This window comes from Triplophysa rosa, linkage group LG1 (assembly GCF_024868665.1).
Source record: "Triplophysa rosa linkage group LG1, Trosa_1v2, whole genome shotgun sequence".
NCBI classification, from domain to species: domain Eukaryota; kingdom Metazoa; phylum Chordata; class Actinopteri; order Cypriniformes; family Nemacheilidae; genus Triplophysa; species Triplophysa rosa.
The window spans coordinates 1,118,631-1,144,038 of record NC_079890.1 but is presented as its reverse complement, the minus strand read 5'-3'; the positions used below and the strand labels follow the sequence as shown (position 1 = coordinate 1,144,038).

The 25,408-nt window shown below is 39.3% G+C and overlaps 1 protein-coding gene across 2 annotated transcripts in view; it reads right to left on the bottom strand.

The window, feature by feature from the left end:
• Positions 1-22,136, bottom strand: part of pcsk6 (proprotein convertase subtilisin/kexin type 6) — a 46,044-nt gene extending 23,908 nt beyond the window's left edge. For both annotated transcript variants that reach the window (XM_057330319.1, XM_057330310.1), the window contains exons 1-11: positions 21,611-22,136; positions 17,509-17,613; positions 15,464-15,568; positions 13,365-13,508; positions 13,138-13,214; positions 10,947-11,035; positions 8,465-8,637; positions 6,160-6,372; positions 4,164-4,264; positions 3,704-3,807; positions 2,958-3,075 (exon numbers count right to left, since the gene is read on the bottom strand). In XM_057330319.1, the coding sequence (XP_057186302.1) occupies positions 2,958-3,075; positions 3,704-3,807; positions 4,164-4,264; positions 6,160-6,372; positions 8,465-8,637; positions 10,947-11,035; positions 13,138-13,214; positions 13,365-13,508; positions 15,464-15,568; positions 17,509-17,613; positions 21,611-21,769 (1,388 nt within the window). In that variant the 5' untranslated portion in view covers positions 21,770-22,136. The remainder of the gene's footprint in view (positions 1-2,957; positions 3,076-3,703; positions 3,808-4,163; positions 4,265-6,159; positions 6,373-8,464; positions 8,638-10,946; positions 11,036-13,137; positions 13,215-13,364; positions 13,509-15,463; positions 15,569-17,508; positions 17,614-21,610) is intronic.
• Between the last annotated feature and the right edge of the window lie 3,272 nt (positions 22,137-25,408).

Sequence of the window (25,408 nt, the reverse complement as noted above, 5' to 3'; positions counted from 1 at the left end):
GAGGTTTCCTTTCTCGGGTCATGAAATTGAATTGGAATAGACTTTTCACCACAAGTTATTGGATTGTCATTTGAATGGTGATGACTGCAAGAATAGTTACAATAAAAAGAAATTCAACACAACACTTCATCAGGCCAAAACAACATTTTGCTAAAACTGAAAATATGACGCACAAACCGAATACAAATATATGACTACCCAGTAACTTCAACATAAACAAACATCGTTTTTTCATTTATTTACTTCAGTTAAAATTCTCTCTAAGGCATTGAGCGCTGATGCCAGTCGGCGGCACAGACACCGAGCTAAAATGATCAATAGCTGCTGCTTTGTTTTGACAACTTTTTCACACGCAGTGCAAATTACGTGTGCGCGGACAGCCGGGACAAAAATCAAACCATGTGATGTCCTTGACCGGGGACAGATGATGTCATTGACACAATGCACAACAAACACGCATCACAATGAGCAGAAACGCATCCGGATGAAATACGTAACATGTTAGTACTTTGTAGTTTCTGACAGCATATCTACAATGCAATAGTTTTGTGTGGTTCAAGAACAACAATGTCGACTCAAAAACATGCAACGCACCTAATTCACTTAGGTTTTCATGTACATGTTACATTTACATTACATTTATTCATTTGGCAGACGCTTTTATCCAAAGCCACTTACAAGTAGGAGTTAATGTCTCACAACTGCATCCGATCACATTCAGAACTTCCCGTGACCTTGTATTTAAATTTGTATTTATGATGACCTTGCAATCATCTTATAAGGGTCTATCGTTTTCCTAAAAAAAACTACCCCATATGGGGGTTGGTTTGAGCAAGCATCTTATTATGACCTACATCTACATAAAGCAACTTGCGAAGATAACGGTGTGTGCACAACAAAGCGAAGCATCGCGTTCCTTGCTCTAAATTACCTGCGGGATTAGTTTTTCTCGTTTCACTTGCGTGAATAAAAACATTGCATGACAAGGAGTGTCTTCGTGCAAACCGTGTCAACTTGTATGTGTCAATAAGCTCTTTGTGCGAATATTCCCCTCAAGTTAAAATTTCAAGGCAATTGAGTCGCCCAAAGTGGATTTGCATCTATTCGCGTCTTTGTAATTAATCTACCCTCGCAAACAATTACATTCACTCTTGGTGTGCAAAGTTGTGTTGCGTCATCCTAAAATTAGCGCAGCCATCGCTACATTTTAAAATGCAGATCATTTAAACGCAACGCAACTGTTTACATCATCCCTTACCCAGCGTATTTCCAATATCCAATTGACAAAACATAATTTTAGATTGATGCATTTGGCAAAAGCTTTGGATAAAGGCGACTTACAGAACAGTGCATTCAAGGTAAAGCATACGTTTCGTAGGCAAGAATACATAAAGAAATAAGGCAATGCTCATTGCGATGCATGTTTTTTCATCAATGACATCACCAGTCCGCTGTCAAGGACACCCGGTGGCTTGATTTTTTTCAATCTTTTGAGATTTTAAGATTCGCAACGTCAGCGTCAGGACTAACTTGTCTATCAAACCTTTATTATAACAATGACTAGAGATTGGAGAATTTGATCTCTTTTGCACAACTGTTGTTCCAAGACCAACAAAACAGCATGTGTGAAAGCATCACATCCCGTGACACGGACAATAGAAAAATAACATAACTTAATCAACTTCTTTCTCTTTCATGTCCGGATTCAGTGCTGTTCTCAACCCGCTTTAATTACTTGACGCACGTCTGAATGGAAACAAGATATGCGACAATGCACAGATCATAATATAAAGAAGGTCGCACGAGTTTCATCAGGCCCTTTAACACATCAACACCACAATCTGCCTTTGAATGCAGTGACAGCTCATCCTCCGAGGCCAGATATGAAAGGACCCACAATCCCTTTCAACATCAAGTTTGATGAGCTCGCAGCCACAGGAGATATCGCACTTTAAATGAGGCCACACAGAACAGTCAAGCATTCAAACTGTGTTTGGGAACAAAGCCGCAGGACACAACTCAAGCCAACGACCCTTGAACCAGCGCCAAAGCATTCTGGTTTCGATGGTGACCCGTGCGTTCCCGTCCGCCTGCGATGTTGACACGGACACAGCATTGTGTCAACATGCTTCTCATGAAGAAATACACGCAGATAAACAGGCAAACAACTGTCACCACAGCACAGATGTAGACGTGGGCACAACCCATGATCATTGTCTTGATCGCTGGTCGTATTATGACAGCAATTCAGACTTCTGCAGGGATACGAAATTAAAGTTTTCAGTTTATGGTGTTCAGATATCTTGACATGTCTGCTGATGGTCCAGCTATGGGACGCGTTCTCCTGTTTAAGGACCAAAGAAGAGCAGATTTTGAGCCAATAATGTCAGACATGCTCCAGTTACTTCCAATGGCCTCCTGATGGAAATAAAAGCCGTTCAGTATAATAGTTTTCCAATGAAAGAACTGGAGTCTTTCAAATTCACAGGGACTGAGTTAAACACACCAGACATCGCTCACGTTATCAGAAGAGCCACTATGCGCGGATGGACCAATTTAACTGCCACCATGATGTCTATGAGGAGGCCTGGAAAGCTCTCGGATGTCACCTAAATATCGTTATTTGTGCTCCGAAGACGCCTGGAGTTCTCTAAACAAGTAAACAATCACACAAAGTTGATTTTTGGATGAACTATCCCTTTAAATCTCCTTAGCTATTAAAAAACAACATCTATGAAATAATATATTCCTCAGAGATGACCTGGCGGTGAGTCTACACTGGACGCGGCGCGATGCGACACGACGAAAGAACGCATTAGAACCCATTATCATTTTTCATTTTGTCGCCTCGTCCGGTGTAGACACGTTAGAACAGATACTATGTGTTTGGTGAACTCTTCCTCTGATGTGATATGACAGTGGTGAGGTGTATATGGAGTGGAAGTTTCTCTCCTCACCGGGTCCGGCGCTCTGAGCTCTTGGTGCACGTGTGCTGAGCAGGAACGTTTCTCCACCTCCTGGCTTCCACCACCATGGCCTCGGCATCAATCAAACCAAAGCCATAAAGATGACTGACTAGTAAACAAACACACAATTTCATTCCTTATTATTTTCTTAAGAACATCTTCGTTTTTTCCTTCAGGAGGAATTTTCTTTTTATAGAAAACAATCGATATTTTCGAGTTCTTGTTTTTAGTTTGCCGTTACTCATTTTAAACTTTACAAAGCATGCGGTACAAAACTGAATATCAACCGTCATCACATTTAAACGCACTCAAGTACTTTTTATCAGACGTTTACATTACTTATGCATTTTTAAATATCTGTACTTTATGAGAGTGTTTTTACTTTGGAAACGTTTTAAAAGCATACATCATACTTTGTACTCAACTACATTTCATGAATAAAAGGGTTTTTTTTACCTTTTACTGTAATACCTATATAAAAGATCAAAAGTAAAAGTACTCGATTTTTCATGTATTAAAGGTAAAAAAACATGTAAAAATGTATTAATGAAATGCAGCGGAGTAAAAACTGTTTCCCCAGTAAAAACACTCTCATAATGTACAGACACTTGAAAAATGTATTCGAGTTATAAAAATACTTAAGCACTATCCACCTCTGCTTTTGTTATTTTGATATTATAATCACATTCTAGAAATGAAAGAAATGCACAGGTGATGTAGTTTTGCGAAGCGGTCACCTTTGTGTCCGGCTGCGTTGGTTTTCCAGTCATTGGCTTTCAGGTGAGCCGGTCTTGACGTCTTCACCAGGAGATGCTGGACGTCCCTCCACGTTATCAGAGGACTGAAATATAACAAGATAATGAGATATTACAATATATGGCAATCATTTTAAGTCTATAGACGGTTTCGGCTTCAACAACATAAACAAACTACATAATATTAATAGAAATGAAATTTCTACAACACAGAAAATTAACTTCAGGCCAGACGTTTGTGCTCGATGAAACTGTCTATACTATTAATCATTGACTATCAATTATTAGTTTTATATGGTACCATAATTTTGTATTTAACTACTTGATATGTTTTAACTTTTTGACTCCTTATACCTTTTACTATATGTTTGCTTAAAATGAAAGCTTTTCATATGTGAAATGATCTGAGATCAGGTGGGCTGGTAGGAAACAGTGAACTGACTTTGCCTCCAGAGCGAGAGCGATGACTCCCGCCACCATCGGTGCAGATACTGAAGTACCCGTGTGACCATCTGTACACCTCTGACGCAGATCTGTGGTCACCTGCCATCACAAACACACAATTACACCTGTGAAGAAGTGCACACGGAACACGTGGACTCAACAAACACCGCACGCTTCCATCTGCTTAAATTCTGTCATCTCCCTCGTCTCATTCCAAACTAGGGCAGTGCGATTAATCCAAATCCAATCACAATCGCGATGTGACTCATGTTTACTGCACATTATAGAGAATATTGAGCTGAAACTTGACTTTACAAAATAAAAACCGCAAATCGAATCGAAGTCGCAATTTCTGTCAGAAAAATCGCAATTCGATATTTTTTCCCAAATCTCACAGCCCTATTCCAAACCTGTACGCGTTCATCAGTTTTTAGATAAAGAATCCTTTGCGCATCTAACCGGAATGTTTAGTAAGTGAACTTGGTTGAAGAATGCGGTTGTTTATGTGGTTTGTGATGAACAGTATGTTTGTCTGTCTGCATCGGTGTGTGGTCACTTCATCGGTTTAAAGGAAATGACGGCACCTGTTTATTTCTGCATGGCATTAAGTGAAAGAATGTGAGGGAATGTGTGTCCGTGAGGCTTCTCGCTCTGTAAATGTCCTCTCTCTTCGGTTCTTCTGAGAAACAGCGGGACACACACAGAGCTCCGCTGGTGAGCCACAGGCAAACAGAACATTTCAGATCAATTAAAACTGAGCTTCAGATCAGCAAGATCTGTGTTTCCTTAAGATAAGAGACACACATGTGCTCAACAAGAGAACCACGACTAGAACGTTGCATTTGGTATCTTTGATGTCCTTTCACTACATTCTACGCGAAAGATTTCCTCGAGCTGTTTTTAAGACCTGCACATCAAAACAGGATGACGTTTTCACCTGGTTACTGACAAATCTGAGAAAGATGTTTCAAGAGAAAGATTGCTGGCCGACGTCCAATCCTAAAACCTGTCACATGACCTTACAGAATGAGAACATTGATTCATAGACAACCTAGAAAAAAACGTTTGAATCAAAGTTTTACTGTAGTTTTATTACAATCATTCAATTTTATTCACTAGGAATAAATGTTTTATTAGTTTTTCCTTTTCACATTGATTTTAGTTTTTTTTTAGCAATTTTATCAATTTCATCATTTTATCATTTATTATATTGCTACAGTATATACATTTAATGTATTTTTATTTCAGTGAAAATAATTTTGTTTTTAATAGTTTTAGTTTTCAAGTGGATTTTATAATAAAAATAGCTATTTCGTTTGTCATGTCATGTCATCATTTATTTAATATATTGCTTTTTAAGTGTAATTTATTATTATTCCAGTAAAATAATTAAATTGAATATATTTATGGATTTGTATTTAATAGTTTTAGTTTTCATGTTAATTGTAGTTTATTTTTCTAAGCCATATTGCTTGTCATTTTTTCATGTATTACTTATATTGCTATAAGTTTCATTTATTTTTGAATTCCAGTAAAAATAAAGGAATTTGCTTAATATCTATTTTTAAATGATCATTTATTTTAATTTATCTACATGCTAACTGTATTTAGAAAACTCTTAGCAACTGACATTTCTGTGACATCATTGACTACCATAGTAGTACAAATGTAAACGTTAGTTAAAGGTGTCCTAGGACTGTTTGCTTTCCTACATTTTTTAAAATATCTAATCTAATATTGCGTTTAGCAGAACAAAATATACAATCAATTTTTCCTACTATGGTAGTCAATGATGTCCCCAGAAAACATTTTTCCAAATATCTTTCTTTGTGTTCAAAAGAGCAAAGAAATTCGGAAATTGATCATTTTAGAATAGTACTCATTTCAGAGTTTATGTGGGGAAGCTGAGTAAACATTTTCATTCAATCTTGCAAAATGTTTCTTCACCCCCGTCGACAGCTCATGTTTACAGAAAGAGAGAATGGATACTTCACTATTTTGCGGTCGTAAAACTCTCCGCTGCTGTATGTGGTGGCGAGGGTGGATGCGCAGACCTCCAGGTACCACGGTTTGTTGCCGTTTTCAGTAGTGCTGCTGACAGAGATGGTGTAGATGCTGTTTGTGTAACCGTCACAGGAGCAGTGATCGCTCTGTCTGCCTCCGTTACCAGACGCCCAAACAAAGATAGAACCGAGACCTTTACGACCCTGCAGAGACACACGCGTTTGTGAAGAAAGAACATTAGATCATGCAAAAAAAGACTGAAAACCCAATTCTCCAGGATCCAGTTAATACGTGAGGGCTAATGTCCAGGCAGCCGGTTGTTACGGCAGAAATAATCCCCGACAGTGTGATCAGGACGTGAAGCGGAGGGTCTTGTGTCTCACTGAAGGGGCTTATTTCTGCCATAACAACCGGCTGCTTGTACATTATCCCGCTTATTACACGCCTACTTGCCACGTGAGAAAAAAACTGGACCATAAAATGTGAATTTGAAATCTTTTATGAGCTCATTTTTACTGAATGCAGACCTTCCGTGAGGAAAAGCCTTTTACTTTCGGTTTTAAGGTAAGAAACGACATTCAAATGTCACGAACAGGCAATTTGGTTGAATCATTTGTAAATATAACGTCATATACTTTATGTTATTAAAAGACATAATTATATTTAAATTATCAAAAAAACCTGTCAAAATGATTTGTTGCGTCCGGGTTACCGTGTGTTATTAGTTTTGAGAGGTTGTTATCTGGGAATAACGAACCTGCAAATGTCACGACTGGCCAATCAGAATCAAGCATTCCAACCAGCCGTGTAATAAAGCTTATTAAAGCTGCAATCCGTAACTTCATTCGGTTCAAAATAAACCAGTTATTGAACAAGTATAAATAAAGGTGATAAAACCTCGGTTCACTATGCTAAGCTTACATTTTTTTTATAATGTGAGCTGTTGGGTACGATGACAAAATGTAAGTCGTTTTTCAACAAACGTAAAGAGAAGTTTGTAAAGTTACTTGCAATTGTATGTTTCAAACAGAGGTGGCGACGGAGGGGCAAATGTCACAGATTGCAGCTTTAGCAGCAAAAGTTTTACACACAAACAAATACACTATTTATTTATCGTTTCATTCTTAACGCCATTCCAGCATCTAAGGCTATATTCATGGCGAGAACTAGCCAATCTATACGCAAATCTGTTCTATACACAAGACAATTAACCTAACCTGCATGTCTTTGGTCTGTGAGGGGGGACCACTGCTGTGAGGCAACAGTGCTAACCACAGAGCCACTGTGCCGCCCACAAACAAACAAATACTAACAGCTGCAAAAGATCATTCTTACTCGGTCTTTTTACTTAATGCAAAAACACTTCAATTAAGACAAAATTGTTTTCCAATAAGAAATGTCTAAAAATGCTTAATCAAGATACATTTATTTGAGAAGATTTCTAGTCTTGTTTTGGGTCGAGTTTATTGTTAAAACAAGCAAAATATTTGCTAATGGGGTAAGCAAAATCAACTTAATTCAAGTTTAAGACTTAAGTTATTTTGCCTTTCAAGGAAATTTATCTTGATTTAAGAATTGTCAGACATTTAACGGCTCTCAAAGTGCAAGTTTTTGAAAACGATTTTCCAAAATCGATGACGCAATACGCATGTGTATTACACGTTCAGTCTGTAGGCATGAGCGAGTATTCCCCAAACAGTAATGGCGGCCTCCATGCTTGTGCCGCGTGACATACTTATTATCATAGATTTACTCCACTACTACAACCAGCGGAGACGTAGTATTTATATGCACACTACTATAAACACACATACACGCCGACAAAGTGTACGAAAAGCGCTTTTAGATTAAAACAATGTATGCGGATGTGCGCAAGCACGTAGTGTTTCTTTACAGCGCCATCCACTGCCCTGGCATGCATGATACATCATTTTTATTCCTTTTACCGGATCCCTGTAAATGCAGATCGTTTTGATAACGCTGTCGTCTGTATGTGAAACTTTTCAAAAAACGCAAAGGAAAAAGGTTTCCGATCTTTATCGTGTAAACGTACTCAACACTTTATACAGAAGCACTGCACATTTTTCACAACGCAACAAACAAATATTGCGACAAACCAGCCTTCCACAGGATTAATATAAAGCATCGACTCTTCAGAGGAATTCAACTCTAAAACTCAGTTTGTGATTCATCTGAAATCTTATGGTTCTAATTTAGCAGCTAATGAAAACTGGAATCCGAATGACAGTTACTCATGTTATGAATGGCATGTGTTTGTGTTTTTGAGTGGACAACCTTCTTAATTCCCAGTTCAAAGGCTTGTTTGGCGAGAGGTCCCGGCCCGTCCACGGTCTTCCCGTCATCGTCTGGACCCCAGCTGGCACTGTAAATGTCAATGTAGTCCGGCCGTATGCCCAGAGACTTGGCTTCCACCACATCCGTCACGTCTCCATCGAGCATCCGAACACCTTGAAGGGATAACATCACAATCTGTTTGTTAATATCTATTGTATTTTCTTTCTTTTAGCAAGAGGTTGTGTTTTCCCCACACATTAAAAGTGCATGCCGATGGATTTGCCCTTGAAGACAGTCCAGATGACAGAGTGATTCTTTTCCACTTGTCTTTCCCTCACCCCATCAGAAAGAAGAGTGACTCTATCACAGAGAAAGCGTCTCTGCGGTGGTTTCCATGCAACGATGGACGTCACCTAATTTAGTCCAAAACAATTCTGTCAGCGATAGATTTGTGCATGGCAGATTGTGTATGGGTGCGCTGGGTTCACAGAAGCCCTGCAGGTATCTTCACCCGCTCTCGGCTGTGTTAAACAGCAGATGGTGGCGCTTTAATTCATCTTCTTGAATGGGAGATGCAGTCAAAGCAATGAAAGATAAGACACAGAGCACACACACCTGTGAAAGAGCAACAACCGCTCACGCATTTTGTGTCAGATTTATCCAAGGCTCCGATGTAAATCCCTACGAGCTGCCTGAGTACTACAATAAGTTCAAGTATCAAGACAACAAATGCAAAGGATGAATCTGAGTCCTGTAATGCACTCTACAAACAAATAAAACCAACAATTCAACGCATTCAAGCAGCATCGCCTGCACTGGTGTCTTTCGACTAGGACTGTTCATCGATTCATCGCATCCAGAATAAACGTTTGTGTTTAGAATAATATATGTCTGTGTAGTGTGCATATTTATTTTGTATTTATAAACACATATCTTAAAGAAAAAAAATGCAAATATTGAATAAATATATACATGTATGTGCATGTGTACGTGTTTATAAACACAAAATAAATATGCACAGCACACAGACATATATTATTATGACCACAGACTTTTATTATGGATGCGATGAATCGTTAAACGCACGGAAACACAGGTCTACATTTGCATGTGTATGACAAAGTCAATAAAACAAAGGTCTAGTGTGACCGCAACATACGCTTAATTCAAGGACTAAATAAACTTGATCAGTTTGCTTCATTTAAAGAAGCAGTTCATCCTCAGGCAAACATTCCACATCACTGACTCAATGGAGGAAGCCCAAATTAGTTTGAACCAACACGAGAAGTAAATCATGAAAGGTGAACTGTAACTTGAAATAAAACAGAAGTCAATGAAACCAAATGTAACTGAATAACAAGCATGTGTGTTTGTATATCTGTGTGCTTGAGAAAACAGAACATAAAGCTTGACTGTATAATGTGAAAATATGGCTATGTTTCCTTCCCTGAAACACCTCCAAGAAAAAACATCAACACTTCATGACGTTCCTCTCACTTCTAACAGGCTGCATCACACCTCCAACTGCTTTTTCAACTTCAACGGCACTACGTAAACAGGCTATAAACGCTTTTCTGAGGAAAAAAGGAACCTTTTCTACATTTCCACTTTACAACCCAACCGAGACCAGAAATGTCATTATCATCCAACGAAGTCATTTACTTGAATTTCACCCAACATTTAGCATTGTGCAAATCTTTTAAGTTATAGCATAAAGCTCTTTTCAGCTCAAGATGTAATATTTTGGAAACCGTACACTACGTAATGTGTTTTACAAGATTTTTTTGCCAACACTTTGATGTGATAATTGTGTTTGCTAAGGCTTGCATCCTTATTGATATTGCTTGGTGATGTGACAGACATAAATGATATCCCAGATGGTTTGGAATCGAAATTTGAAGTGATGATGATGCAGCACTAAGAAATGAACCTCTGTAACTTCACTCATTATTTCAGACTGACCCTGCCTGTCCCACCCGTCCTCTTCTTGCAAAAATCCAGGTCACCGTACAAGTGAGCGCACATAGTTACATCACTACACTTTTACGCCTTTAATAATTCGTGCGATTACAGCAACAATGCCTTGTACCCTGGCGAGTCCGAGGTTTGGTGATGTGCTTCCCGCCACCTGCTAGTACAATAAGGAAATATTATCGCCGGCGTGCACAGCTGCAAGCAATCAGAAAACCAGCCCAGATGGCTGCTGGGATATTACGAAACCGGCGTTCTGATTAAAACCCATTGGCATTTTCATGGGATTAATTGCTTATGAACGCGTGAATGTCAAGCCGCTAAATTAATGAACTCTGTTTCTCTCCTCTGTGGCTCCGGACATGTCGCCGGTTTAATCCTGCACACACATGCGGAATAATCCTGTTTTATCTGCTCCCGCTGCATCGAAGTTTAGCCGTATTTTTGGTCAGTTCAGGCTGAAACTAATATTCTAAATTTCAGTGAGAGTAAAGTAGTGAACACAGATTACCTCCTATGCGGGCGTTGTAGGCGATACCCACAATGCAATGCGAGTTGTTGGCTGCAGCTGCAACTTCCCCTGCACATCGCGTCCCATGTCTAAAAACAACGAGAAGATTATTTCATACTAGCCAAGAACTGAAGAGTTGAAAATGATCAGCGACATCATCACTTCAGAAATGTATTTTATAGGCAGAACAAGTAAATACGCTTAAAGGTGAGTTTTTCTTTAACATTTAGGACCGGGATGACAGAAATCATATGGGATGAGACAGAGAGAAGAAAAAAGGCCGGGACTTGAACTTGGGAAGTGCTATTGCGCAACATGCCAACTAACAGTCCACTTGCCTATTGGCGCTTAAAAAAAACACACAATTTAAAGACAATCATACAACAAAATTAGACCAAGAATGTTTGTCAAGTTGATACAGTAGCTGTTTACACGTACCCATTTCCATCCATCCAACTGAATTCAATCCATCTGCAGATTATGAACGTACTGGTTTATATGTAACCAAAACACTGCACAAATCATCATGTAATGAATGTGAAAATGCATTTGAAATAACATTCGGAATGAAGCATTTTTGCCCGACATGTGAAATGTGTGTAAATAGTAGCATTACCCTTCAAATTGAGCAAATTAAAATTGTAAATTGAAAATATGGCCAATGGAAACACTTTCGCAAAATTTCCCGTATATCACGAACAAGCTTTTTACGCTCTCACGATGGGTTTTTCAGGCAATTCGATAAAGGGATTTTTCGCAAAACTGCACTGGAAACAGTTGAATGAAGTAATAGCCTATCTTATATAAGAAATAGTGGGTTAATATAAGGAATACAGAGAAATATAGACTGCTTCATAATATGTGAACACAAAATCCAGAAGCACTTCCGGTTTCATTATTTTATTTTTAAATCTTACATAATTAAATCTTAAATATATGTGTTTGACATTTTGATTCGATTATAAATATTCTTTTGAATGTATTTTGTTCAAACGTTTGCGTAGTGTTGAAGAACTAAAACAGGAAGTTCGTTTGGACCAGCGTTGCGAACGTTAACCGAAGTGGTCTATAGACATTTCTCACAGTAGGTGGCGGTATGCACTTCTAAAATGGGTTCGCAACCCGCCACAAAACCGAAAGAAGTTTGGACAAAATAACTTATTGCAAGAAGAAAATTGCATTTCAGTTAGATAACATTGAACTGCTGTCATTTCGCAATATTTATTATCGATCTACATTTAGAAAATATCGCATACGTTTTGTGCAAATCTATAACCCAGCTATGGAGACAAATCGGACACTTTAATCTGAAAACTCTGTATGGTGGATCGGTGAAGGTGTTTACGTGAACACTTTTTATTCCGATTGAGCCATCAGTTCGATTATTTGGTTGCATGTAAACAGCTTCAGTGTCAGACAAAAGCGTACATTTCTTTTGGAGTTTCATTTTTAAAAGTGATGCAACATACAGTTAACACAGTGAATACAGAGCACAGCATCCCCGCAGGCTCTCTCTCTCAAAGAGTCCTCACTGAACGAATGTTTCTGCTCCACATCTGAGAAATCAACTCAACGTTGCATTGTTTTCCGGTTTCACATATCAGGATGAGTATTAAGAGAATAACGCTTTGAAGTTCTTGGCAGAGTTCATTGGTAAACAAGCGGCGTGGCTTAAGAACAAGCATTAAATCAGGTGCTTACCAAAGACAGAGGCATTTTCAATTAAATCCACACCGCCCTAAATCCCGCGGGATTGGATTGGCTTCAACGCTTCGCCACAAAAGAAATCCGTCTCATTCTGCTGACATGCGAAACCACAAACGTCCAGCGCAACAGCTTTATTTGCATGCCTCTAAATATGAATACATCAATTCTGCTTTTAGCAAGAAGCGTCAAAATAACACACCATGTCTCTTCTGTACACAATTGGCATGTGTCACTTTTAGAAAAATAGCATGGTTTAAGAATTTAAATAAAATGTTCGCCTTCATATGGAAAAATAACAGCGAAACAACTCCTGGTGTATGTTAAGTGTAACATTTGAAACTACTGAGACGTTAAAGACATCATTTGTGACTCTTTCTTTCTTATAGGATTAAACAATAACAGATTTTCCAACCTGCTTCAGAGCGAGACGTGTTTGCAGCGAATGAAATTTCACAATAACACAAGGTCAGAGTGAAGGACTCACTTGTTCTCGTTGCTGGAGTCGTATCGTGGAGTCGGGTCGTAGTCGTTGCCGTTCACATCGTAGCTGGCAAGCTGATCCTAAAGGTCAAGAGGACAAATGCATGAATAACTACAAAATTTAATAATATTTTTTAAATGCATTTACGTGTTTTATTTTAATAAAGTCTTTCGTCATTGATTGAAAAGTCTGTCAGCAAACAAACAAGGTTACTGGTAATATAATCTCACATAATTCTGGGCCAGATCCGGATGGCTTCTCTCGATGCCGTCGTCTAAGATAGTGACGACCACATTTCGTCCCGTGTAGCCTCTCTGCCAGGCCGCGAGTATGTTCATTTCTGATCGACAGCGGTTGTTTTTATCGCTACAGTGCTGGAGGACAAAATCACGGACATCAATGCACGTTCAGTGCATGAAAACTGATATTTCCCCTTTCTTGTAATCCAAACATTAATGACTTCCGTGACCTTACGACTCAATTGGTCTGTATGGAAATATGTCACCGCGACCGTCGGCACAAAGCTGTAAATTAAAAGGGACAGTGGATGTTTATTCAGTAGCAGAGGTTTGTGTGTCCTTGAGATTCTCATTTCGAATGCTTTTCAAGGCAGTCCTTGTTGACACAATCAACAAAGACGTCCCGATGTGAAGTCAACATCAGAGGAGGGATGGGACGCGATCTCCAATCCCTTTCTGCTGCTAGCTTAATCTCGTAAACACAAATAAACACTGAAAACGCTTCAATGGATTAAAGCATTGATCATGTAGTGATGGAAGCTTGTCGCAGCTTCAGGAAATAAAAATGATGTTCTTCTGAAACCTTGTATCTCCATATTTCACGTTTTTACTTTGTGCCGTAAAGTCAGTGTAACACTATTCGAAGTAAGGAAGAAGGAGGCGGGAACCGGCGAACGCTAAACAACTTTTGATAAAATAAACGAAAGTATTTGTTCGACACGGTCGACTGCCGGCCACACAAACGTAATAAAACATAACATAAACTCCAGGCCTGGTTCTCTCTCGTCCTTCACTGCTGTCGCTCCTCCTTTTATGCTTCCAGAGCTTCTCTGTGAGAGACGTGAGACCGGTGCAATGCTCAGCTCCGGCCTCGCACCGTTCCCTCACTGCCCTCGTCCTGCTCTGCTTGTCACAGCCGGGTTTCGCAAATATCTGAACAATAAAAGTTACTAAAAACTTATTTTTAACTTTGATGACAACAGTATGCAATCATTTATAAAGTACGGCATTTTTGGACATACAAGGTTTCAGAAGGACAGCGACGATATAATACAGTAATGTAATATTCAGGAAAAAAATATGCATACAGAATCTCTGTTTTTGATTTTGCTGAGAAGTTATGCTGTGTGATTATTAGAAAAAAGCAATAAAATATCAAATAAATCATAATCGAAATGTATGAATGAAAATGGCATGAATTTATACGAAATGACCTGTCATGATTCTGCCTCTTTTGGTCATGTTTTTCTTAGTCTTGTGGCAAGATCATGACAGACCCACCTGTTTAGTGTTGAGATAGACATGGCTTTGTTTGTTTTGGCATGCCATGCGCTCTCTCCGGTCTCGTCTTTATACCCGCCCTCTCGTTTTCCTCGTTCCTTCCTATTGATTGTTCATGATTTCATGCCCTGCACCTGTTCCCCTCTTGATTTGGTTCCCTATTTAATGCCCTTGTGTTTGCTGTCCTGTTTTGTTTTGCTTGTTACCCTGATACATTTGCCTTGCCGTGTGGATTTATAACCGTCATGTTGGAGTGTTACCTTGTCTCGATGCCTTATTTTCCTAGTCCTGTCTGAATCATGTAAGTGTTTAGTTTGTTCCTGTTGTCTTGTTTTGTGCCCCCTCGTGGGAAGTCTTTTGTTTCAGTTATATTTTATGCCGTTCTTGTTTTACCCCCTTCGTGGGCTTTTGTTTGGATTATTAAAGTTGACGTTTTTGTGAACGCCTGCCTGCATTTGGGTTCTTTCCGTGAACATACGTGACATGACAACTGGCATTGCCGTGAGATTGGGTTAGTGAAAAAGAACAATGAATTAACCTCTCTAAAGACTCTTTCTAGAAAAATCTAGAAAAAATCTGAAGTGTTCAAAACAAATGAAAAATTGAACAGATGCTAAGTTTCTTAACACAATAGCGCACATGTCTAACAAGAACATAGTTCAGGCAGTTCAATTTTTACAGCCCTACTGACTGTACTAATAAAACAACATCAGCGTGACTTGAAGTGTTCTGCACGGTATAAAAAACGTGAAAAGTCAAACTAGAACAGACTTCAGACCGAGAGTATGTGAAATATGTACTGTACTAACAGTGTACCACATGTTGGACCATTTGGGATCATTGAATTGAAAGTGGTTGCTCCTGGTGTGCCGCTTCACTCGTGACTTCACCACCTGCTGCTGAGCCCAATCCACCTGCGGACAGAGCCGGGGTTTACAGCGTTAGTCTGCCGCTCACATCAAACGCTCAACAGTTTACAAGCACCGCTTCCTGCGCGTAAACATTTCCGCCAGACACACGGCCTGTGTTTAACCACGCTTTGACTTCTCCGTTACACAAAACACGTGAAGTCATCGCATTTCCAGTAGAAACAAACGATGGTGCTGTATTCAAAAACACGCTTGCCTAAATCCTGTCACCCAAGAACTGAGATGTTGACGATTATTTGATAGAAATACAATACTCACTCCCATTATAATCAATGAAGCTGACATCACAGCAAGAAACCAACACTTTCTGAATCTTTTCTCGAGAGCTTGTGTGTAAATCCAAATACCGTACGCAATTATTACTAAGATCCAATGTTTCTTTAAAGTCGGCATGAAATGAAAAATGATTTGAATTGTTTTACACAGTGGTGAAGTATTTATTATAAATTATTTATCCGTGCACATCATTATTTTTTTAAAAGTCATTTGCCTGTGGTTTGACACCGCTGAAACGGGTTGTTGGGTATTTGCCACACCGCACCGTTTGTACACATGGCCCGGGGCGGGATAGGATCAGAGGGCCGGCATCAGATGCCCTCCAATAGACCTGGACTGTTTTATTACTCCCGAGATGCCGGAGATAATCTTAGCAGGAGCGGGCCGCCTTCCAAAACCAGAGAACAGCTTGACTCTGAATGCCTGACTGCTTTGTCAAATGAAGTCTTGGGCGAACGCGCCTGCTCTATATATGAATACGTCTACGATCGGAGAGGTTTTAAAATTTCTCTACGTTTGATCTTATTTGGTTTTGTATTGTGGCGAATAGTTTTGCTTCCTTTTGTCTTAAGTCTCCTGAGAAAAAGAGTCAGAAATCTCACAAATGTCATTAGAGTTTCAGAAGAGATGTCAACAGCGAGTGCGTTTACATGCCTTACTCTCATTATGCTTAATAAGCTGATAACAAGTTAGGTCATGTAAACGTGTAAAACGGTTTTCTTTTATCTGGGAACGCTCATAAACGGCGTAAGGTAGTTTTTTGCACATTACTCCGATTTCGCGCTGCATGTCAACGCCTTTACCGGTTTTCTCTCAGTTTTGTTTATGTGCGCATGTCTGACAGTGCAGTAGTAAAAGTCCCAAACGGAATAAATAACTCATAAAAGTCCGCTCTCGAGTCATGCAGTTGATGTGGAAACGGCAAAATGAAGAACTATTGTTGCATTTGCAGGTACTGCGGACACGAGAAGATTTCCCGTTGCATTTTTAATTACTAAACAGACTATCGTTGGTGACGTCACTGTACGCGAAAAACCTGGCAAGTCTCAAATTTCCATGTAAACGCTCTTTTTTTACACCAAAGCAATCGCTCACGTCCATATTGACAAATGCCTTGTTTTGCATGGAAGCAAGCGTACGCAGTTTTCTGGCGTACGATCGTTTGATAAATGAGGGCCACTGTTATTGAAGATCTCAATATGAACTCAAACATCTTTCATCACATTTACTCTAATCCAGATCGTTTTACCTCTACAATCTACATTCATTTTACACCTCCATACTGTTTACACAAATACACTTCCGTTTGTTTCTCTTTTATCAATTTTAGACACATTTGAGACTAGACAGAGAACTCCATCTAACCTCCTGAACTGTGAAACAGCAACATTTTCTCAACATTTGTATCATCCTCCAGATGTGAGTCACATGTCTGCATACCGGTCCTCAACAGGCATCAATCCTTCATGTCATCCAAGGTTCAACAAATTCACATTCCACCATATTTATGAACAGAGTGGATGTGTTTAAATCGAACTCGTTTTTCTACCGTGATTCTCTGGAACGTTTTCACTATAAAAACATTTGAAGTTCTTGATGCGAGCAGAGGGTTCGGTGGGTTTGTAGTGGCCACGGGAGTCCGGACTTACTTTCGGGTCCATGTGGATGAAGCTGTGAGCTCCTCTGGTGGTGAAGGTGGATCTGCGGACCACTCTGCTGTGATGGAAATGGTAATGATGCTCCAGACCGCCGATCTACAGAGCAACAACCACACAAGCATGAAAAACAGCAGGGAAAAGAACAGCAACGCTTCTGTGGAGGGCATGAAATGATCTGCTGGGTATCTCACCCAAATCAACAGATACAGCGGCACAGATCTCACTACAGAAAGATTACAATTCTAACAGCTCATGAATCTGACTTAACATACGGCAAACGACGGGTGGTGACACAGAGACAGAACGTGACTGTACATAATGCCCTGAAGAATTCACTGAAATATTCTCATTTACAAATGTTTGTGCGTGCATTGAACATCAAATTCATACATGTGTCTTATTTTCCAATAAAGAAAGCTTAGAGCCTAAAGTTATTTTTCTTATCTCACCTTATGCAAAAATAAGTATACTTAAGTAAACGCTGAGTACACAACTAGTCTACGACTTTTGGTTTGTACAACAACTAAACTAAGTAAACTTATAGGTGGTTTACTACTTTAATACTTTTTTAAAGTAGCCCATTTTTAGTTAATAAAAGAACACTTTGAAGTAGTACACTCTCAGTAAACCACTAGTTCAGCCGTTTTATACTGCACATGTACTTCTCTTTAAGTTCCAAGTTAAGTTCTCCTTAAAAGTATTTTCTACTCAATTAAAATAGTAAACACAACTACAAGTCAGGTATACTTCATTACACTTCTATAGAGTATATCTCCATCAAAAGATTGAGTACAAGTATTGAGCAAATATACTTCAGACTTCTCTGTCAGAATAAGTGTCATTTTATTGGAAAGAAAAAGTGTGTATACTTTAAAAGCATACTTTAAAAAGAAGTATACTGATAGCATCCATGAAAATTTCATTTTTGGTAAGAATATTACCCAGTTCTGCTTTAAGAATCAATTAACCAAGTTTCCAAATGATAATAAATGACCTGTTAAATCATTGTATTCAATTGTATTGTTATTGACACTTAGATTAATGTACCAGAGAGAACTGGACAAAACTAACTTTCTTTTTTCAACCTCTGTCTCTCTTCACTGACATGACATGTCAAGTTAAAACGAGATAAAATGCATTTGCTTAAACTTGACGTGAGCAAATAAAACCTTGAGAAACTACGCTGTGCTTTTAAGAGAGAAATGAATCATTACACGCTGTGATGGGGCACTGAGCCATTTGCAATTTCCAATCTTCTCCAAACAAAGCTTCACGGCTGTGATAAAGACTTGAGGGATTTGTTTGAAGATAAGTGACCTCACAGCCATTAATGTATCTGCTAGCAGCAATTACAGGGCCAAGCACTGAGAGCACAGCTTCACAGGGAATACAATGTGACTGCAAACATACAAAAAAGGCAAACTGGTTGTGAACATAAAGCCAATATTTTTGTATTTAACTCAGCATGTATTGCATAAGAGTAACGTCAACAGCTTTGGTCCTTCCAAATAATTCAAGGAAACATTCGAAAACTAGCATAACACACAACACGGACACAGATATCACAATTGCAAAGTGTATATACTAATGTGAGAGGCCACACAAAGTCAGATTCACACGTTTTCAATATAAATACAATATAAGCCACCTGTATCCCAAGATTCTGGGATAGGCTTCAGTCCAGACCCATGGTGACCCCGCAGAGTGAGCACACAATATCAGATAAAAGGCATATGGGTTTGAATATAAATACAAGCATTATGTCTATAAAACTCTGCATACGTTGTCATTAAGACCAATGTAAAGTCAAGAATCTGAGTATTTTATTTTCAGACTAGGGGCAAGATCTGACCACATCACAATGCTTTACATGCTAAATCAACCATTGGTGTACGTGTTTGCCAAGAATATATACCAATGTGACAACATGCACACAACAGTTTTAGTATGCTACAATTTTGGCATTAGCGTAGAATGTTGACCAATCAGCATGATACGATAGCATAGCCTACAGTATGGTAACAGAGTTAAAGCATTGAAAACGACATATTGCTGTTTACCGCATAACCCCCAAAACATGAGTACATAAAAACTTCAATACATTTTTTACAGAAGTGCAGGCCCAGATTAGCATTTTATGAAACGTGTTATATTTTGATCACTAGGTGGCGCTATTACCACATTTGGCCGCAGGTGATGGATGGAGGAGCTACCTGCCGACGTTTTGCTTCAGGTCAGTTGTTTTATTATGCGTAAATTAACATCATTCGGTACAGTCAGTTTTTTGCTTATCGTAGAAACTTTAAACATAACGCTGCACCAACCCTGACTTCAGAATGCTCAATACATCAACCGTAAGTAAAGCACTAGCATATATTGTTATATTTAACATGATCTCATACCAGTTGTACAGCAATCTATATAATACATCAAATATATAATACAGCTTTAAAATGAGTTTTATCGGCTAATGTTGCTGCTACTTCCCTGAACGCATTCATCTTGGTTTTCCGACTCAACTCGGGTGTGACGTCCAACCAATCATTACGAGAGGGAGGGGCGACGCCACACTAAATAAAAAACTGTAGAATAATAATAAAATAATATAATTTAATAATAAATAAACAATAAATACAGATTAACGAATGAAATGTTGAAATGCAAAAAGGACACAACACCCACTTCCGTTACGCTTTAAGTAGCCTATGCATTGTATAGACCGTTTCATCGGACTCGTGCACGCTTAATCCCCAGTTAACTTCCGGTTTGTGTTTGGCTAGTGTCTTATAATATAACTATTTATATTTTATTTTATTTGTTAATATTAATTTGTATTATAATTTTATTGTATAATAATTGTATTAAATCAAACGGTTTGTTGAATTTTGTTGTATATTAATTAATTGTATTAAATAAATAATTGTTGAATGGGTGCTGTAGTTCGGTCGCATTTAAAGAAACCGTATGGTACACTGACATCTAGCGGTTGAGCTTTGTTTCGAGAGACAAGTTTAGCCAAGTAACGTGCTGCGTCCCAATTCGCATACTATCCGACCTAAATAGTATTCGAATGTCCCAAATCGTAGTATGTTGAAAATATTCCAAAGATTCCCGGATGGTCTACTACTTCCGGTACAAATTCGAAGTGCAGAATGACGCACACTCTAACGGCTAATATTACCCACAATTCACCGCGAGTAGGCGGAGTTAAGTGACGCTCCACTGCATTAATCAAATTAAATAACTGATGCGTCGCTAAATCAATAAATATATAAGCACAGAGTTAACATTACATGTGAAACAATGAATGAATAAATACTTAAATGGGACGAAGAACTGTATTTTGATGTGTGACAGTTAATGGCCACAATGTTGTCTAGGCAACAACGGCCTCTTCCGTTTCCTGTTAGTATGTCCCAGTGTGTGCATATTGTTTTGCTACACACTAAATGTAGATACTTTTGCATAACAAAAACAATCCATACTTTTAGTGCATAGTATAAGTAGGCGAATTGGGACGCAGCAACGGTTCTTCTCGGCTTGTTTGTGAACGTGTACCGGAAGTTCAGTTGGGGTCGTTTGTTGTTTATGTTGTTAAGATGAAACCGTCTATAGGTCACACGAGTACATACGAAAAGAGTACACACACTTTTATGAAAATAAGTAGGTGGATCTGGTCGCCCACATGATTTTGAAAACATCCTGAAATTCGCAGTCAAATCGGATTCAAATTTCAAAAATCTACGTCACGTCATCACTCATGCGCGTAAACACAGCACGAGCACGTGGAAACTAACGTTACGAGACTCGTGATGCATGTGTACGAAGGTAAGCACTGTTCGTGATGGGGTTTCTGCTGCTAAATTAATTTAATATCAAGCGTCATTGGATGTATAATATTTTAAAAGCAGTGTCTTTCAAATCTACACGAGTGAAAGTATGGCCTGTTGCTTAAACCAGAGTAAAAATACATTATAGAGCACTTTACCTCAGTGCACGATTACTGTATGTTTTTGATAATGGTCTCATTCCAGTTCTGCGTGTCGTTTATAAATGAAGCTGAAATGCCTCCTATTTTCGTAGAAATGCTCACCTGACCCAAATTATTAAAGCCATATTTTGCAGCGAGTGTCTCCGCTTCTTCTGGTCCTCCCGGGATGCGAACAGCCCAGTGGTTCGTGAAAACGCTCCGAGCGCGCGACGCTTCCCACAGCCAAAAAGTTGACAAAACAAAAACAACCAACACGTTCATATTGCTCGTGCTTAGTCCAGGCTGTTATCGCTGCTGAAACGCTTCAGGCAGGACCGATGTCCTCAAAACTCGCGGAAAAACGACACTGTAGATGGACATCAAACCCTTTTAACTGCAGACACGATGCGTCCAAAACATATGGTGCCAAAGAGACATCCTCAGCCTACTCTTGTATTGTTCTTCCTCACACACACCACTTCATCGCTTAGCGATCCTTTTAGGACACAAGTTTAGATAAACCTCAAAAATCCAACTCTTTCAGGATCAGGATAGATTGCACGACAGCCAATGACGAGTCTTGTCATCCAAGCCTATAGAAGAGAGAGGAGACTGCGCGTGAATTGAGGTTGGCAGCGTGAGCGCATCGCGCGTCTTTATGAGTCTGGATGAGCAACTTCACATAGACGCCAAACCAAACAAATCCGTTTTCAAAGCAAAAAAAATGTATGACGTGCAGTTTATTTTGAATAGACCGCAATAATAGTGCGCTTTTTATGAAACGCACAATTCTCAGTTTTCTGTAAAGTGTGGGGTATTTACCACAAAAAAGGCAAAGAAGAAAAACACTCTAGCCTACTTAAATCTAATTTTCTTTCTTGTCCAGAACACAAAAGAAGGTCTTTTGAATAACGTTGGTAACCAAACAACAACGAGCCCCATTGACTTTCACTGTATGGACACACAACCACCTATACATTTCTCAAAATATCTTCTCTTGTTCCACAGAAAAAATGGGAGTCACACACATACCTTCATCTTTAGTTTAGTATATTATCCCAAGCTGCATAATACAATTGATTCAAATGCATTCACAGCCAAGTTCTGTTGGATAAACTGTGAAATCATTCTGTTTCTTCTGCGTCCCTCTACCATCTGTGCTTTCCCTAAAGAGTAATAAAAACAACAAATTCTCACTTATAAATGATCAGAATACGTCAGTTAATGAGAATCCACATGATCTAACCCAAATTGAACCATCATGATATGTAGATTTAGAGTTAAACAGATGCAACTAGTTGCATTTTTTTTTTGAACGTGCAAAATGTATTGCCATTATGCTAGGCTAAGGTAATTTAGGAGGTTGCAATAGGTGGTTTGTATAGTCCGAGACATGAGACATATGAGATATTGATGTGGTCATAAGAAACATTATCTGTGCTGAAAGATGTGCTTCGATGGAAAACATTTTACAGTCTGGATTTATTTCATGGCTATCATGAAATGATGTTTTATTAACAAAGTTCGGGAGGAGCACGTGCAAATAATTACGCAGCTGCCAGCCATTACGTCTCCCGTCCTATCAAATCAAGAGCAAACTCTATAAATAGTTTAATCGCCTTACCTCCTTCACTACAGTTTTGCAATATCCCTCCTCCACCCCGACTCCTCACTATTAAACCCTCTCCTTACCCGGGGGGGGAGCGCTCTGGGCTCGGGCAAACACCGAGACAAGGGGGAGTGCTCCGGGGTCGGCAGGGAATGGGGACCCCGGAGCCCTCTCCCCGGACAGCACGCCAAATACGCATACAATATTCTCTGCTTAATTAAACTGCCGCCTATTTAATTATTGGCTAAGGCGAACTCGTGAACTCCACAGAGGAAGTATTTATTTGGCCTCCCTGAAAAGAAAAGCACAAGTTTCTTCTGGAAAAGTGCCTTTTGTGTTGCACAACCCTGAATCGTTGTTGACAGACATCACCGTCTGAATGAATCCGATTTTTCAAGTCAATCGCATTGCCAAGAATAGAAGGTTTTTAATGTTCACACATTGAGTTGTTGACAGTACACATCTCGGCAAAGCTGTATTGGATAAAGCGCGATATAAATAAAGGTCACCGGACAGTGAGCAAGTTGTGACATCATCATCCAGAGCCAAAAAGGCAATAAATGACGTCATTACAAGAATGCGTGTTCGTTCTTAAAGTGAAAGCGCTAGTTGACGGAAGATTAAAGATTCACTGTTAATATACTGTACGTATGGCGACATTTTTAGCTGTAATTGTGATCCTTTGTGATAATATATTCCTCAAGTGCCATGTTTTTGTAAGTTTGTCTCAATGCATTATGGGATTGCCTTTACCACGAAGGACATGTGCAAAGCCGCCTTTAAATTTTGCCCAAAAAAACATCTTTAGCATTCTTGAGATTGGAGCATGACGCCTGAAAATGCTGCTTTAAGAGCCCTAAACTCTTATCATAGCATTTGAAAGAAAGGATGGCAGTTTTTAAGAGCACAAATGCACATGTTCATATCTTTGTTCTGGATAATATTCCTCTCTAAATTCCAAACGGGCCAGATGCAGCAGACTTTGGCAGGTCGAGTTGGCGCTTGTGTCTTTCCAAAGTGTTTGTCAAGCTAAATTTCTGCTGATTTCTTCAGTGCTGGCAGTGATGTTAATGTTAAAGGTTAACAGTATCAGTCTGCCACTAACTTGTTAATCAACATCACATCAGCACAGATTTTTTCTCTATAAAGCTTCATCTGTGTGCAACCATTAATATATAAGCACATTTTTGTCATTAAAAACATTGAAGGGGCGATGAATTAAGACATCAATTTTAACCCGAGGTTTTGTTGTATAAGAGGGAATCGTATTCAAGCGAACATCCTGTAAGTGTCAGAACTGAAAACGCCCTTGTTACTGAAATGTCAACTGTTATTGACACCAGGCTCAGTGAACGCCAGGTCCTGGAATGCACCTGTCTAGGTTGAACACCGCCTCCACAGAAGAATATCAACGACTACTTCTCTAGCCCCGCCCACTGATTCGCGCATGACAGTACTGAAGTAACACAAGTGGCGCGGAACCAGATAGAGCGAGCAAGCAATAAACATGCCATTAAAGATCGCAAAATATTGTGCATTGCCTGGTTGTGGAAGAACACAGTCGCTGCATAACCTTCCTTCGGATTCCCACATTAGTAATGCGTTTATTTTTAAAGAGGTTCCAGCTCACGTGGGTAAAACATTACCGCGGATTCCTTTGTGAACAAGGCACAGGTCGACGCTGGATTTTCGGAGGTACTAAAATGAAAAAGCAGTGCTGTGCCGTCAATATTGGATCTGACAGGAATGGCGCAGCAATCTTATGTGAGTAAAACATATTTGTACTATGCGTCACTATTGCTTTGTTAGAGATCGCTTGATATGCCCTGAGCACTATTCGCACAGGATTAGTATTCACTGGGGACCTCTAGTCATTTGTAATATTTGCAGAAGTTGTCTATGATCTTAATCCCGTGCGAATCGGTCATGTCTGTAAATTGTAAAGTAAAAATTCCCCCACAAATTGCCTACAGTATTTTGACAAACACCGAGGTCCTGTGATAATATTAGTCCCATCTCTGTGATTTGGCGGGCTCATATATCATTTTTCAATGTTTTATCCACCGTTTGCGAAGAATGGAGGCTTCATTTATCCCGTGCGAATGCGCCACATGAAATACAGATGTGGGGAGGTCATTTATAAATCACACAAGGTCCCCAGATAATGCTAATCCCGTGCGAATAAGGCGAATGTGTAACCTTACCTAACGTTACATCTCTAACCAAATTCACAGAAGGCTCCAACTAAGTTTACTTCCAAGTCCATTAAAACCGAGCGTTTGTCCAGCCGGCCTCAAAACCCGGGTAGGAAA